Source organism: Stylophora pistillata, chromosome 3, assembly GCF_964205215.1.
Source record: "Stylophora pistillata chromosome 3, jaStyPist1.2, whole genome shotgun sequence".
NCBI lineage: Eukaryota > Metazoa > Cnidaria > Anthozoa > Scleractinia > Pocilloporidae > Stylophora > Stylophora pistillata.
The window spans coordinates 10,665,001-10,682,167 of record NC_142521.1 but is presented as its reverse complement, the minus strand read 5'-3'; the positions used below and the strand labels follow the sequence as shown (position 1 = coordinate 10,682,167).

The 17,167-nt window shown below is 36.8% G+C and overlaps 2 protein-coding genes across 2 annotated transcripts in view; one reads left to right on the top strand and one right to left on the bottom strand.

Moving 5' to 3' along the window:
- Window positions 1-1,852: 1,852 nt before the first annotated feature.
- Window positions 1,853-6,892, bottom strand: LOC111319559 (regulation of nuclear pre-mRNA domain-containing protein 1B). The gene is made up of 7 exons (XM_088753491.1): window positions 6,658-6,892; window positions 5,737-5,866; window positions 5,441-5,547; window positions 5,105-5,187; window positions 3,441-3,567; window positions 3,166-3,341; window positions 1,853-2,310 (listed from the first exon to the last, which is right to left on the bottom strand). The coding sequence occupies exons 1-7, from the start codon at window positions 6,806-6,808 to the stop codon at window positions 2,152-2,154; spliced, it is 933 nt and encodes a 310-aa protein (XP_088609617.1). The 5' UTR covers window positions 6,809-6,892; the 3' UTR covers window positions 1,853-2,151.
- A 73-nt stretch (window positions 6,893-6,965) lies between these two features.
- Window positions 6,966-17,167, top strand: part of LOC111321074 (phosphatidylinositol-3-phosphatase SAC1) — a 14,487-nt gene continuing 4,285 nt past the window's right edge. Inside the window, exons 1-16 of the mRNA XM_088753488.1 lie at window positions 6,966-7,055; window positions 7,152-7,255; window positions 8,144-8,221; window positions 9,103-9,230; window positions 9,335-9,484; window positions 10,302-10,361; window positions 10,896-10,929; window positions 13,147-13,227; window positions 13,379-13,485; window positions 13,571-13,657; window positions 14,158-14,226; window positions 14,648-14,733; window positions 15,171-15,269; window positions 15,453-15,539; window positions 15,695-15,749; window positions 16,307-16,376. Coding sequence (XP_088609614.1) covers window positions 7,021-7,055; window positions 7,152-7,255; window positions 8,144-8,221; window positions 9,103-9,230; window positions 9,335-9,484; window positions 10,302-10,361; window positions 10,896-10,929; window positions 13,147-13,227; window positions 13,379-13,485; window positions 13,571-13,657; window positions 14,158-14,226; window positions 14,648-14,733; window positions 15,171-15,269; window positions 15,453-15,539; window positions 15,695-15,749; window positions 16,307-16,376 — 1,330 coding nt within the window. The 5' untranslated portion in view covers window positions 6,966-7,020. The remainder of the gene's footprint in view (window positions 7,056-7,151; window positions 7,256-8,143; window positions 8,222-9,102; window positions 9,231-9,334; window positions 9,485-10,301; window positions 10,362-10,895; window positions 10,930-13,146; window positions 13,228-13,378; window positions 13,486-13,570; window positions 13,658-14,157; window positions 14,227-14,647; window positions 14,734-15,170; window positions 15,270-15,452; window positions 15,540-15,694; window positions 15,750-16,306; window positions 16,377-17,167) is intronic.

The following is a 17,167-nucleotide window of genomic DNA, read 5'->3' as shown; positions in this document are numbered from 1 at the left end:
CTTGCTGCAAAAGTTGTGCTCAAAGAAGAGTAATTTATCGAGGTAGCGAAACTCTGGGCGCTGTGGGTTTTCGCTCTGCTCGGACAAATCCTTTTCTCTGGTTATCCCCGACTACGGTGGTCTGTATCTTCTCTGTGAGAGGTTGTGAGAGTGCTAAAGGTCTTAAATATGAGCAGTTTGTTTTCAAAACTACTTCAAGACGGATTGGCAGATTAGTGTGAAAATCAACCATAACTCACTCCTCGAATTTCGACAAAAATAGGACATTAATATTGTATTTGGCATTGGTGTTTAGAGTTATAGATATTTAAAACATTGTTATCATTTCCCATGGTAAGGAGAAGCTCTGATCACTTAGAAGTAAAAAGGTTACCTAAAATCGATATATCAGCGATTGGTTGGCTAAAAATATGAATCTTTTCTGAACTGTACATCGAAGAATGTGAAGTATATTTAAACTAGGAAGCTCTTAAGGAAGGCCATGCGTAAAAGGAAAGTTATGACATCAAGTTGACATTATGAAGGCTTGGACGCAAAAGTGCTTTGAGCACAGCTCTTGAGCCGGAGATTTATCAACTTTATGTGCAAACTTATTTCAGAAACCAGAACTGTAAAGAGCAACAATGACCTTAACACTAATTAAATGTTCACTGAATAACTAATATCACGGCCTCAGTTGCAGTCATCTGAGATGTGATGTTTTTGGTTCATCCCTGATGAATGCATCGTTCCTCTCTTGAATCACCCGCAGACTCGCAGATTTGCTCGTTATTGTATTTAACGAGACTATTCAACCTAGCCTGTTCCAGGCCTTGTTAGTAGAACGGCCGAGTGGAAGCGAGAGAGAGGTTTGGGTCGGGAAATATTCGCTACTGTTGAGCTGATTACTATCGTGCTAACTGACCTAACAAACCTAGAACAGGTTACATTTGACTTAGAGGAACGGCAATTCTCATCAGTATGTACTAGTTTTGCGTGTGTTCCTTATTAGTGCAAATGGAAAACTGATATGACATTTAAAATCGAGTATCGAAAGTGATCATTGAGTGCCTTGCTTTCGCTTCACTTCGCTCTATGATTGGTCTAGAAAACTCGCGCCATTAAATCAACCAATCAAATCCAAAACTAAAACCAATTCCAATTGGTCGCTCGCGTTTTACCACGCTTCAGGCAGGTTGCCTGTTTCTACGTTTATTTCTCATTGGTTAATAATGATGTAAGCCTTTCATCTGATTGGTAGGTGTGATTAACTTGGTCTTGGTTTTACAGGCTCGATTGAAAAGTGCTCAAATCCCCTCAGCCCTGATGAGTGATAAACAATGACAATTCTGATCACGGAAACCAAACAAATCTTTCCCATCGGAAGAGAAAAATGGGCATTGACATATATATAACGTCTCCGCGCTCCTTCTTGAAAGACTTTTCAACACTTTCCTTTTTTTCAGGCATATCTTTCTTCAAACCCCAAACAATGTGTTTTCAACTTTACAATAGACCTATTAATTACTTAAGTTTCGTAAAATTCGGTTTTTTAAAAACAAAAACTTTACATAATACCCGCCTCGGGCACAAAGTTAAAACGGTAAAAATTCAGCGAAATAAACAACATTTCACATTCCATGAAACGTTCGAGCAGCAGTCTATCTCTTTTAATCGGAGAAAAGTCGTTAGAATCAGAAGTCGCCTACAATCTCGTTTCACTGATACAAAATTTCCTAGTTCTACCAAGAAACGGTGAGAAAATTACGACATTCAAAATGGCCAGTCAAATTTTCTTAACTCGTCTGTACACATAAAATGAAGAAAAAGTATTAAATTTGAAAATCATCCGAGTCGTCACGCTAAAGAATCGTTTACTTCCACACACTGTTTATTGTTCAACAGTATTCAGATTAAGTAATTATATTTTTCCTACAAAACCAGTTGTGTTCTTTAAAGAAATCTGTTACTATTCGCTCTCTCAATTCTTTTCCAAATTGAGACATTACACAAGCTTTAAAAACATACACGAACTCTCCACGTTGTGCATACATAAGATGTCGTTCTTGAATGAAGAGAATTAAGAGCCCATGAGTTAATCTTTATATATATATGTACTAAAGACATAAATAAATTATATACTAGTCAAACATTAAAACAAAGTTCACTGTCTCATGACTTGCTTCCAGAAGCAAATAAATCCCCTGCAGACGGTAACGGAGCTAGACCTCCTGCGGGATCTGGAAGCTTCGTAAGGTCTGGGAGATTTTCTAAATGGGATTTCAGCTCTTGTCTGACAAGTTGAACCTTTTCCTGTTTGGCCTTGTATTCCTGAGAAAAGTTCATAAATAAAAGAAATGAATAAGTAAACAAATCCCTTGTAAAAACAACTTTAGTCACTGAGGTTACAAAAGACGTCTGACAAGCGAGGTGATTTACCACGTTTATCTGAAGATAAAATGTTACTGTTAATAAGGAATGTGGCTTTCACTTGAGTAGTTTTGTGGTTAATTTAGTGGCATAGTTTGGTTTACCTTACTATTTTCTTTGTTTGTGTCAAACTGGAATTTAACATAGAGACAGCCCTCTCAGCAATGGAAGACCCCATACATCGTACTCTCTTCACCTTTGTGTAGCAGCATAGCTACACACAAAGGCAACTTTATTTGGAGTCCATCCGGTAAAATTGAAGCAGAGACAATTTTAACATACGAATGGCAAGCAGAAGTACATGTACATCACAGCCACATCTGATGTACTTTGCCACATAAAGAGAACAAATCTTTCTTCTAGAATTTTCTACTAAACAGAACAGACCAAAGATCTGCAGCAAACAGTGGGGGAAAAAATGTTAACCTCCCAGCTGCAGTCTGCATCTCAATCACATCTGTGCCTCACCTCCCAATACCACTTCTTGCTTTTATTTATTAATTTATTTACTGAGCTTCCACCCCTTAAAACATACAAATAACATAGATATAATAAAATAATATGATAAGATAATAATGATGATAACAAAGGGGATGAGGAATGACAAAACAGAGCGAGGCTCCAAATTAAGTGCTCCCAAAAAAAAACAAAAAAAATATAAAAATAGATAAAATACCGAACTACAAAACAACATTTGCATGGTGTGTTAGGGAAGCCCTTTCCCACCAATATCCTACCTGATACAACTGCAATTACCTCAAGTTTTTTCTCTGATTCTGCTAGTTTATCTTTCTGTAGCTGTATAAATGCGGCCAGCATTTTGGATATTGCTGTTCTATCTTCCAGCTCAGCAGCAAGTCTACCATTATAATCAGCCAGTAAAAAACAAGCCTCATCAACAATCTTGGAAAGGCGATCACCGGTTTCCTTATCTAAATCATGCAACATAAAAATTCTGTTATCAAACTAGTTCTTGCATATAGTTTGCTAAAATGGAAATGGACAAACTTCATGCAATGTACTGCCTTTACCTTCGATTTTTTCTAAAAGTGATACATCTTGAACTTCAGCTGGTAAATTAGCAATCTTTTCCCTGACAGCTGCATCTTGTGAAGCAGAATTTTCAAGCTCCATTAATGCTTTAATTAAATCCTCAGGCTAGGATCAAAACAGCAACATTCAAAAGATAACCACTGATCACAAAGTCAAATAAACATTGTGGTTAATAATTTCTCTATAACACTCGACTCTGATAATGACATGCATTCAGGTTGTGGCAACATCCAGCACTATCATAACAACGCCTTTTTAGTGGGACTACTTTTGCCAGCAAGATTACTGTAGACTGCATGATCACTTAACAGCCAAAGGGTTTTCCTGTTATAAATTGAGGGACAGTAGAAAAGTGTTGACCATCTGGAAGATGTCATCATCATCATTATCAAGTACCGTATTTACGCGTGTATAATACACACCCGTGTATAATATACACCCTAATTTTTTACCTCTTTTTTCTAAAAAAAAAAAAGATTTCAAGACAAACACCAAAAATTAAAACTTCTATTTTTTCATTTAATTAGCAGGTAAAGAGCTCAAGAACAGTTTGGCATTATACCAGTAAGTTGTCTCATGGAAGCTGATTGTTAAATTTGCCCTTATTTTCATAGCCCATGGTAAGGCTCAATTACAATTCATTACACGACTCAGGCAGTGAGAGGGCCAATAACTAAAATCAACCAATCAAAATGTTCTATTGCCGGTCAATATTCTCTCAGTATTGGACCGGGCACTGTCCCGTATGGTCCCAAATGATACCGCACTTGTGTCCCTTTGAACTTCAGTCGTATAATAAATCTCTTATTAACAAAGCTTCCTCGGGACTGTACTGGAAGAATATCGGCTCTCAGTCTTTTTTGTACGAACCGAGCTGTGCTCGGTCCGTATAAAAAGACTGAGAGCCGACACAGCTCGGTCCGTACTGTTAAGACCTCAGGCCAATATTCTCCCAGTATGGCCCTTGCGCTTGGTTAATAAGGTATATGTATCAGCTGTGTTTTGAAAACTAACTCTTCACTTGTCTTTCATACTAACAGCAACTCAGGAACCTTATCAAAATGCCATTCATTGTCCTTGCAATTCTCCCTTTTAACTTTTTCTCATCCCCGAGTGACCAAGAGTGATTTCTCCTTATGATAAAAATACTTTATCAAACAGACAGGTGATGAGAACAAAGAAAGAATATCAATGTGGCAATGCTAACTGATCAATCACTAATTTCAAATTGGTAAGAAATGTATGGTACACAGTAACGAGAATTGCTAATTACTGTATTGTCTGAACCCTTTAATCCCTAAAAGTGGCCTGCATCTAATTTCTCCAAACAATGTCACCCCTTAGTCACAAGAATAAAGGAAATGATCACCAACACCAACTAACAAAGCTCTAGATCTTTAAACAAATTCTCCTTGCCAGCACCTTAGGAAATGTATAGAGAATATATACTGATATTTGGGTGTTAAGGGTTCAGAGAAAAAGGGTTAACACATCCCTTACCCTGATAATCAAACTATAATCAGCACTGAGCTGCCTGATAATCAGCACTGAGCTGCCTTCAAATTTTCTTAGAGCACAGCCTTGTACACTTTGCAGTATCTGGGGCAATAATGATAATTTCAGACAAAGACTGGTGCCTTACATCTGGTGGATCCATTAGTGGTGCTTGTTTTTCATCATCAGTTTTTTGTTTCTTCTCAGGTGGAGGTGAATCAGATACCTGACCTGTGTACATTCAAGTGAAGTTTAACAAAAATTCAAAGTGAACAGAAATGGTTACTAATGAACTGTACCCAAAACCCATGCCCAATGCTAGTGAGGGGAAGGTAGGTTACATGTACCTGCAATGTACTAACATCCCATCCAGGGAGAGAAAAATGTTAAGGGATGAATACTAAATATAGCCCTATATCATCTCTCTTAGAATAGCAAACAGAAAAACTGCTTTTCTCAGGGCTGTATATAGAAATTAACTCACCCAAACACTTGTGAAGCTTCACCAAGAAAGTGGCTTCATACACATTTCTCTCTGTCCATATTGATATCAGCCTTTCAAGACCACGTATAGCCTCCACTGATCCGCCCCTGAATAAAAAAAAAAACAAATAGCAACAGCAATTAATTAATAAAAGGAACTTCATTTACAAAAAAATCCCCTCTGCAAGTGATGAAACAGAATTGGGAGATTATTAGTTGATCCAATACCAAATTCTCATTACTAGCATCATAAAATTGTATGGCAGACAGTAAGGAGAATTAGTGCTGAGTACTTACTGTGCACAATGCTGAAATGCAGCTGGCAAGACATGTTTAAATTCATTTAAAAATTCTGCGCCTTTTCTTTTTCCATTTTGGAGAACATCATTTGCCAGGAACATGAAAGTGAGTTTTTTGCTTGTCCTCGCTGTGAATAAATGAGGAGAATGTTAAAACTTACAAGATAATAAAACAAAATTGAACATAAGGGGTTTGTGGTCACTTGCCCACTACAAAACTACAAAGGTAGCAGGAAAATCTGGTATGAACAGATCAACTAGCCTGACAAGCTACAGGAGGTGAGCTATTAATGTTCTCACTATGTTTTGACACCTTCAGGAATCTAAATTTACCAACTAGACACACTACCCTTGAAGAAATCTGAGTATCCTTACATCAATAATATGTGAAACAAAATGTTGGTAAAGATTATGCATCCGTTTTCTGATGGATTCAACAAAATGGTGAGTCAATTACAAAAACTTAGAAGGAGGCAAACAAAATTATTTCCTTCATATCCTTTCATTAATTAGCAAGTTGGAGTTGAGAAAAGTAAGTTAGCTGCAGATGCATAAGAAAGCTTAATCGCTATTTGACATATTTTGGAGAAGCTATAAGCATCTGAGTCGATCGTCTTAGCTTAAGGTGATAAAAAAGCCAGGAATGTGCACCACGTTATCATCAGATCGTTCAACACCTCTTATGCAATCCGAATAAAGCCACCAGAACTTGCTAAAATACGTCGAACTTTGCCTCATAATTTCGCATGGAAACACGCGCCACATGCAACATATGAGACATGTGGAAGGTCTGTTGAAGAGGATCTTTCTTACAAGATGAGCAAATGCAATGCAAGGTCTGTTAATGGAGATCAGTTGCTCTGAAATCCACAACAAATTCAAACGATTAAGCCAAGTACATATGCACGGTACTGCTCACCTTTAGTTAGTTCTTTGTACCAGGACTGTACGATCGTTTTAGCGTGTTTTCTGTGATGAATAAGCCACAGCGAAAGCGTCTGGACACTGTGTTGAGTATTGGAAAGATCAGATAACTTCTTCTCCAAAGTTGCTGATGAAAAAGACGTCATTTTTACAGAAATTCGTGACACCAGGAAAACAAAAACAGTAAAAAACACTCCAGCCGCAAAGCCCTGTTTGAGAATAACCTGGATATGAGTTTGCCTCGAGTTGGAGCTGAAGCCGCTGATACAGGTACCGCGGACGAACTTCGAAATAACCAAATTCATATCTTCTGGTAACCGCTGACGTATGCGATTGTAGACTCAAACTAAAGGCCAACATGGCGGATAACGCAATCTACCGGGCTTTGAGGCTGTATGTTCTTTTTTTCACTGGTGGCTCTTCCAGTGTTTCTTTTCTGTGTAAATTTCCTTGCAGTCGCCTTAATCCTCACTTTTTCTGTTTCTTCAGCCATATTGCTCCTGATAAGTTTTACGTCGAGCCAAGGGACCAGCAATCAGTTGGTGATCAAATACTCGAAATAGACCGGGTTACACAAGAATTAAGTCTGGCAGGTAAAAAAAAACCCGTGTCTTATTAGATTTCGAAAGATTCACCTCTTCTAACATTCAGGAAATTATAAAACAATGATATTTAATTTAAGTTGTTTTCTTTTTACTCAGTGAAATTGATTTCGTTCCGTAAGCATCGCATGATTGAGAAACATAATTTATCACGACGGGATTCGTCTCTGTTTACCTTTTCGCAGACCTCCAAAAGAACATTTTTCTCTATCAATCGTTACGATTCATTGATTTCTGTGTGAAAAAAAAGATCAGGTTTTTGTTAAGTTGATCAAATTTTGTCAGTATTTCAAAGCGTATCGAGGAAGTTTTAATTAGGTTATCTTTTAGATGCTGGCGTAAAATTATAGACGAAAAAGCTACAAAGTCCATGTATTCCGCTTGTTTTTATCTGGGCGCATTCTGAAACATGTCAGATTCTTCTAAAAGGAAGTTAAATTGCTTAACATCTGAGACATTGTACCTGACTCTCTCCAATATCTGCAGAAACGTAAAAATTGCTGTATTTACATGTAACAGCATGTACTAAATGAAGAAGGTAAGATTTCCGGACAGCCCAAGACTTCATTATACATGCAGTTCTGGGATAAAGAAAACAGTGGAAAAAACAATAGATTGCCTTTTGGACCATGGCTTTGTGTTTCAATAGTATGAGGCTTTGTGGAAATCTTACCCCCCAAAACAATTTGAGATTGCCCTATCTATGTCGTGTATTCTAAAATCTGTTTTCTTCTATGGCATTAATAGGTCTTGATAGTGCTACTTGTTATTAACAGCTGGCAGGCCAACATGTTGACTAGCTACAAGTTGCCTTTTGCTGATGTCCTTCTGTTTGTACAAACTGGTTGTAATTTGAGATTTTCTTCATTCCCATTTTAGACAATGAGGGTCAAATTCCGCCATCAGCTGAAAGTAGAGATATATTTGGAATTTTGGGAATCATAAATTTGTTGGCAGGTAACCTTCAACGCTATTGCAGCAGTACTACATATAGTTCTTTGCTGTTAACGTGGAGTTGTGATTCATTGATAGCAAGTATGGGACATGTGAACTTGTGAAGTATAAGAAATATATGTTCAAGTGCAACTCTCTATTCTTAATTCTATACCATTTGCAATTACATTTATACTCTATCTTAAAGGCTTGTTCATTGGTTAGTCGGTCAGAGGTAAGATACTTGCAATGCCAGCGTGACTGCTTTATTCAATGAAAAAGAAAATCAAAGTGCCCTAAATGGCAGTTAAACCTTGTAACCCTTCCTGTTGATATCTGGGATGTTCCATCCCATGACAATCATTAAACTTGCCATTGACATTTAACAAATGGTAAACAACACAGCGTACACTATTGAGTTATGGATGCATGCAGGAGGTTGCTAAGCACGAAAGAAGTGTAAGAGTCGCTCGAGGCGATAGCCAAGAGCAACTCTAGCTTCTTGAGTACTTAGCAAACCTCCCAAGTGCATCCGTAACTCGATAGAGTATGCTGTGGTGTTTACCATTTGTTTTATAACATAATAATTTGGATATATCAACAAAGTTGAAATGGTAAATTGGCCACCGTAATGATTTATAACATAACATTGATACATGTTTTATAACATAACATTGATACATGTTTTATAACATAACATTGATACATTGTAGTGAAAGAGTTCCCTTTTATTTAACAAATCTTACGTGACCAGAAAAACAAGCGCACATGGAAAAATAGTCTTTGCATTTGCTCACGTCAGCAGCGTACACCCATGGGCAAATGGGGGACGCTAAATTGACCAATGTTATGTTATAATATTTTTTCCTAAGTTACTTTACATGTCAATCACTATTTTCCTTCAGGGTCATACTTGGTTGTAATCACCAAGAAGACTCTTGTAGGTCTTATCAGGGGCCATGAAGTATGGGTTATCAAAGGAACAGATATTCTGTCTTTTCCAAGAGCAACATTACATCTCACAGAGAGTCAGGTACATGGAGATTTTGATTGAATTGTTTCCATGTGTGAAATGATAACAATACTGTTGACAATGGTAATAATAATGACAAAACTTTTCTTTCATCTCTTTGACAGCAAAGGAACAACAATATATACTTATCAATGGTGCAGTCAGTTCTTCAGACTAGTAGCTTTTACTTCTCTTGTACATATGATCTAACACACACCCTGCAAAGACTCTCAAGAACCAGCCCTGACTTCCTTCAGATGCCTCTCTTCGAAAGGGTAAGAGAGCATTGAAAGTCAAGTATTGATAAATACAGTTAGATGATCAAATGCAGAACAAAAATGGGTGGGACTCTAAATCAAGAGATGGGGGAGGAGCCTTGGGTGGTCATTGTTAGGCAGGGCTCGACACTAACTTTTCAACTTACTAGCCAAGTGGCTTGTGAAATCATAGATGGTATGACAATTTCAGTTTGTTTACTAGCCAAACTGGCTAGTGGAAATGGAAAACCACTAGCCAAAACTGAATTTCTACTAGTCTGTGGCTAGTGGGCCACTGTTAGGGTCAAGCCCTGTTAGGTGTTTAAGAGTTGAACATTTCACTCCACAGTGCCCCTCTCCACTCACAGGGTTGTTATTAGAAGCCCATAGGCAGTGGAAACCCTCTTGTTGTCAGACCATTTTATGGAAATCACTTTGTGAATTGTGCTTAAGGACAGCAAAGAAGTATTTTTGAACTGACTCTAATGTCAATGTCTAGAAGAAGAAGTTGTGTTCCAGAATGCTAAAAATCACATCTCAGAGAGTTTCCAATTTTAAATTGAACCACCCAGTTCAGATCACACATCTATTACATTTTCTAATGACAACCGTGCAGCCAACAGTATAAACGGGTTATGATAAACTGTTAGGGAAACTGACAAAAAGGCGGCAGAGAGATTACTTGAGATGCGCTTCACTGTAATTTCCTATCCAAGAAGAGATGACGTACTCCTAGCAATGCATCAGAAACAACCAACCTAATGCCCACTAGGAAAAAAGTCTTACATCCAGTTTCATTTTTAATTAACAACAATTTCCCTAATTTTCTCGTCAGGCTGATCCTCGATTTGTATGGAATGGCCACCTCTTAAGACCTTTAGTGGTGCAACCAGAGGTAACAGTCTCTTAAATACAAGCATGATTTAAATTTTTAATGATAATGATGCATTTATGTAGTGCATTCTCCATATTTATATGCTATAATCACCTTCTGGGGGACTTGGGCAAGACTGCATCAAGCAGTTAACAATTTATAGAGGAAATTTTTTCAGGTGCTCTCTTTTAAGAAACGAGGCCAGACCGCAACATTCCCTTGTTATAAGTGCTCTGCATGATCATAACATCTTGTTGTTGAAGAGGGGAATATTTTTGATAATCTGAGACTGAGTAACTGGCACCTAAAATGTACTAACCAACTGACTGTCAACCAACACCAGAATAATCATTTGTTACTTCCTTGATTCACAGACTGAGTTTCAATAGTTCAATACATGTATATAAAACATCTGGTAATTGTGAAGAACAGCTACCCTCCACCAACAGCCAGCCAACAGTCAGCTGACAGTTGGCCGACACTAAACCGACAGTAGGGGGAGCTGTTCTTCACAATCACCAAACATCTTTTTGCTGTCTTGATCTTCTCTTGCAGCTTTACAAATTTATACTTCCGGTTATGCATGGCTGTATCCTTTTTAAATTGAAATGCTAAATATACAATTAAACTTTTTGATTTTGCTCCTCTCTCCATTCGCAAGGACGTCTTTCTCCTTTCAGACCCAGCAAATTGTAGAAATTAATTATCAGATATTTTGAGTCAGAGCTAATTTCAATCATGAATCTCTTGGTCAGTTTTTCATCTGTTCATTTTTTTTTTTTAATTTAACCGCCTCCCGGTTAGCTCAATGGATAGAGTGCTGGACCGATGTGTTGGAGGTAGAGGGTTCAAGCCCTGGCCAGACCAACACTCAAGGTCTTAAAATAATTGAGAAGAATATGCCACCTCTCTATAACATCAAGAAATGGTTTAGATATTCTAGTCTTCTCGGATAAGGACGAATAAATGGAGGTCCCATCTCCTGCAGGGTTAGGGGTAGGAGACATTAATTTCCCATGCATGAGATTACTATGGATGTCCTCCCTTGGGGTGGGATGGGTGGGTTGTTGTCTTGCATTTCATACATGAGCCTCTGGCTCGGGCAATATGGGTAACCATGCCCTACGTAAAGACATTAAACTTTGATTACTATTTACTATTACTATTACTATTGCCTAATATGTTAATATCAGGCTAATCTCTTGTCAATCTCTTCTCCAATGCTGTTAGGGAGGCAGTTTTCATTTATTAATCTTTTCACTATTAACATCTTGATGAATAATTCTCCTAAATGTCTGCCATACATTTCCTATAAATTTTGTTTTGAGAATTTGGTGTTGGATCAAATGATAATTCCCTTCACTGCATCATACGTATCTAATACCGCAGTTCAAAATATATGAACTTCATATATTCATTGTATCTGATTTATCATCACGGGTTTATTACGAATCAACTTAACAGCCTGCTCCCAGTTGGCTTGTTAGCTCAATTGGTAGAGCGCTGCACTAGTATCGCAGAGGTCAGTGGTTCAAATCCCGTACAGGCCTGATTTTTTTTTTTTTTTTTTTCAAGTGTGATTTTCACTACTGCATAAATAGCGCTATCTACTGTGAGGATCGTGCATCATACCATCAATATTGTTTGCTATTTTCATCCTTCAGCTGCTTACCATATTTATTCAACTGTAATTAAGCTGAGTGATTTTTACACAAATCAAAACTGAAGTGAATTAAAAATTTGGGCTCAAGAGGGGATCTTGGCTTTTAGCTGAAAGTTTTTAAAAAATATTTTTTCCAGTGCATGGAAACTCTACTAAATTTGTATGGGTAATCACATGATTTCAAGTGTAATTTGGAATAAATATGCATGAGTAGACTAACAAAATTGCATGAGCCCGTTAAGGGCGAGTGCAATTCGTGGTCTTTGAAAAAATTTACAAGGGCTTACTTATTCCAAATTGCACGAGAAAAATCATGCGATTTTGTATTAATAATACACATGAAAAAATATGAGGTAGCTTATCATAATTATGTAGAAGAAAAGCGCATGCATCAAACCTTACAAGTGACATTGTACGTTCAGTCAAAACAACCGCATACGATCAAAACAATGAGATAAAATGAAATTTTCACTTCTTTAAGGCGCAAAAAAGTCAAAGTCCGGCCAAACAGTTCAAGGAATTGTTCAGTGAGTTTGGTAATTCTGTGAGTGTCTTTGATTATTGACCAATCAGAATGTTTGGTTTGTTACTTTCTTGGCACTGAATTAACCTTCTTCTGCACTGAATTAACTCTCCTCTGCACTGATCATAACCAATCAGAACTGAGTAATTTTTTCATGAATATTATTAATTGGTAATATTTTATTGATACTGTGAGGAGAATGAAAGGCTTCAAACCAGTTCTATACAAACTGTAACACCACAAACTTTTTTAATCCAGAATTTGAGAGTTGGCACTTACAGAGTATATAAATCTCCTTTTCTTATCCTACTGTAAATAACAATCCGTAGCATTCACATCAAAGCTTTCTGCCCATTGACCATACTTTAGACCTGACAATGAAACAATACCACTCCTTTTTTGAGGCTTCCTCAAAAACATTTAGAAAATTAAGAAAAAAAATTGAAAACAAATTAAAATGTTGGAATCCATCTCTCTGAGCAGCTTTGATTGACAACAAAGTTTTTTCTGCCTCTCGGTCAATCTGGCTTGTTAATTGTAACTACCGTAACCAGTTTTCAGCCAAACTGTCAATTGACAGAAATTCTAAACGTTGATTGTTTCCCTTAACACTGTTTAAGTCATCTCTATCAACTCCTGTGTTATTAAGCAGAACACATTTGATTTTATCCTTATATCAAGAAGAAGTTGTTTCAGGGCAGGTATGTGTGAGTCTGTTTTAATTTGTAATTTTTTTCAAATCCTGGGGGTAGATGTAGGTAAGTTTTGTAGAATTTTTTCTAGAGTTCAGTGGGCGAGTTATCTTGTCAGAGGTATGTGCAATTCAAAGATTATGATTTCTACCTCCTGCAGGCACACGTTATTTCATTCGAGGGCTTGATGCTGAAGGAAATGCTGCAAATTATGTTGAAACTGAGCAGATTACTCAGTTTGAATCCGGAGCATGTTCTTTTGTACAGGTAGCATTCATTCCCCTGTTAAGTGAAATCAAATCATTTTTTAAACTGTGTCCTCTTTGCTCATGTCTACTTTCCTTTTCCATAGACAAGAGGATCCATCCCACTGTTTTGGTCTCAGAGGCCCAACCTTAAATACAAACCAGTACCTCTGCTAAATCCTTCAGCTGACCATGTAAGTGCAGAAGAGCTACATTGTTCACCATTGAAAAAATATTTTAAGTCATTTCTGCAAGATACGTGAAGCTCTTTTATTACATTCTGTGAGCAAATTCTTTTGTGAGGTGGGCAGAAAAAAGTAGATTGAAGAAAAAAAGGATTAAAAAAAAATAACTAGTGATTAAGTCTCATAAATAAAAGATTTGAACCCAGTACTTCATTAAGGCGACACACAAGCTCTCTATGGAGCGGGGGTTGTGAAGAGGGAAGGAAAGAACAGAGGACTTAAGACAGAACTTGCAATCTTGTCTCATAAGTTTGAATTCTTCCCCCAGAACCCCTTGTTGTTTGCCAGAAACGCCACTTGTGGGGAGCTTGCAGGCAGTGTAATGCCTGAAATAAAATTGAATTAAATGTGTTCAAGACCAATATGTCAAGTTGGGAAAATTTTTGTATTGCATAAGATAAGAAGTTTAGAGCATCTTCGATAATTTCACTGATTTGATATTTTGGCAGAGAGGAGGATTTGCTCTCCATCTAGACAAAGAAAGAGTTTACTATGGAGAACATGTTTTAATAAACCTTGTAAGTATTAATTAAAAGAAATTCAATAATTTCTCTTATTTCAAAAACATGGGAAGACAATGATGTTGTCTTGGGTACCATCTCGATTAGTGGTAGTTTTACTTTCCAATAGGTCCTTTTCTATATTCTACAAACATTATCAAGGCTGAATCGACCTTTTTATCAGGAAAAAAGCTTTATAAACAGAGTGAGAACTTGTTTTATGTTCATGTTGGAAGTTGAAAATGGATATTTGTGTGCTGAGGTTAAGCATTGGTGGTCATTGTATTCAGTGCTCTATAATTATACTAAGGCATTTTGAAATTACTCCCAGAGGTCAAATGGTTAACGTATCCTTCTATGTCTTCAGATTGCAGTTTTTAATTCGTAAAATCATTCTCAAGAGCATTTATATGCCATCAATTTCCCGTTTTTAAAACAGATTGATCAGAAAGGCCCAGAGAAGATTTTAGGTGATCGCTACACAGAGACTGTTAGTACAGTAGGGTTAACCGACAACTTCTTGAGGTAAAGTGTATAACATGGAATATTTTTTGGTAGTTTCAAAATCTTCTCCACCATGTTGACGAGATAGTACAGGATCACTGACTCGTATACAATATGTCATTCAGCAGTTATGTCATCAGTTTCTTAACAAATTCTTTTCATTGGTAAATGAAAAACCAACCACCATTAAAAATTTTTATCAAACTTCTGTCTTTCTAGTTTTATTACATCTTTTTAAAGTTGGTGATTAAATTACATGGTCTCATGCATGCCAAGTCTTCAATAAATTATGTTTCACAAGTTGGTGATGAGCTACATGTGTACTGTAAATAACTCTTAGCTACTTGAGCTCAGAATATTAACATATTGACATCTGTTTTCCACTTTGAAGGACTTAACAAAGGAACCTTAAGACAGTGTGTTAGCTGTTTTCTTTGTTATTAATTTTGAAATTATAGATATGAGCCATTCGATTTCCATAAAGAGTGCAGTAAAATGAGATGGGAAAGATTGTCCATTCTAACAGGCAAATTAAAGGGAGATCAGGACAAGTTTGGGTATGTCCTCAGTCACTTTCATTTGATTTTAAAAAAAATTAGTTTGGTAAGCATGCGGTGTTCTTCTTTTCAGGCAGTAACTAGTAAAATTTACCATCCATAATTATTTAAAGAATGCTTGTTACTTATGTTGTTATGTTCACTATTAATAATAATTGTGCTCTTGTTATATTCCTATATAAGGTTTTTCTCTGTCCGAAGTAAAGATGCTCAGATTGACACTGAGCAAAAGGGAGTTTTCAGGACAAATTGCATAGACTCACTTGACAGGTAAATAACCAAACACAAGTTACACGTCAGTCGAATAGAATTCATATCACTATTTCTTCCTATAAATGTTACAATAATTATTATAGAAGCTATAGATGTAAGGGTTTTAGAATAATAACATTGGTTTGTGTTCTTTTTTTTTTTTTTTTTCGAAGAACAAATGTTGTTCAAAGTCTGCTGGCAAGGAGAAGTCTTCAAGCACAGTGTGAGGTAAAGCTTGTCTCCTCTATTATGCTCCTACACATATTTTAGCATTAGAAGTCAATTGACGGCAAGACTAGAGTTCTACTTTTTATAAAGTTGACACACAATCTGTAAAGGCTGATAAACAATAATAGTTGTTACCTCTTTGAGTTTGTTAATAGTCTGTGTTATTGTATGTAAGGCTGGTTTTGTGAGTAATAGGTTGAAGCAAATCCTATGTCCCTATCCACCACCCAAGAGTACAAGGTGGGTTCAGAACTGCCCACTTTGATCCTGCAAAAAGAGAAAAGTGTTTTAGCCAGTTTACAATAATAACAACTCTATTTTTTTAAAGAAAAAAAGTTATCTGACAGTTTTCAAAGCCATGTAGTCCTACCACATATCTTTAGACTGTCAACACAATTGGTGAATCTTTATAACTTAACTCATTTTTACAAATCTGAGCTCTATGACCTCACATTTGGTCAAGCTGACAGTGATAGTTCTGTATTACTAGTAAGTGTAAAGAAAAAAGAATGTTTATTTGCGTGCAACTCACAACAAAAATGTGACTTTCATTATAGCGATATGAGATTCTAAGCCCAGGAGAGAGAATAGAGAGTTTCAAAGGAATGGAACAAGTATTCAAGAATGGTAGGTCGATAATTACAGGGAGCTGGGATGGCACAGTTGTGAGATATAGACACCAAAGTTTGTTTCAGTAAACCTCACTGTATTTGTATGTGCTTTTAATTTCCCAAGTGGCACAGTTGTGAGATGGACGCCAAAATCTGTTTGAGTAAACAGTACTTTACTGTATTTGTACGCACTTTTAATTTCGCAATAAACTTTGACTTCTTAGCATTTATATGGTGTAAGTTTGGTATGATATCATTCATATAGACAGAAATCACTTAGTGAAAATCACTTGGTGAATATCACTTTGGTTTTGCTGTTCACAAGCTGATCATAATCTTTGTGATATATTTCATTTAACATTCCATTATTGAGCCACTACACCTGACTTCACAGGGCTCGACACTAACTTTTCAACCTACTTGCCAAGTGGCAAGTGACAACTTAGATGTTATATATAACAATTCCAGTTTGTTTGCTAGGCAAACTGGTTAGTGGAAATCGAAAACCACTAGCCAAAACTAAAATTCTACTAGTCCTTGGCTTGTTGGCTACCATTAGTATCAAGCCCTGCTTTAGAGTCTCTTTCTCTTTTTGCAATGCACTACTACATCTTAGCTTTCATTTGATGTAAGTTTCACACGAGAGGCTATACATAACGTTTAAATCAAATCGCTACTGGTGGCAATTTGACTTTGAGTGGTGGCAAGTTTTGTGGTGGTGAGTTTGTTGTGGTGGCAATTTGACTGTAAACCTGTGAGATGGCTCAAATCCCACTACTGTGACCCAGGGTCAATTCCAGGTGTGGC

Bases quoted from the DNA above. Each gene is read 5' to 3' on its own strand.
- LOC111319559 (XM_088753491.1), bottom strand. From the start codon at position 6,808: ATGACGTCTTTTTCATCAGCAACTTTGGAGAAGAAGTTATCTGATCTT. The intron at 5,867-6,657 runs GTGAGCAGTACC...ATTTATTCACAG, and splicing joins GTACAAAGAACTAACTAAAG to CGAGGACAAGCAAAAAACTC. The intron at 3,342-3,440 runs GTAAAGGCAGTA...TGCATGATTTAG, and splicing joins ACTTTTAGAAAAAATCGAAG to ATAAGGAAACCGGTGATCGC.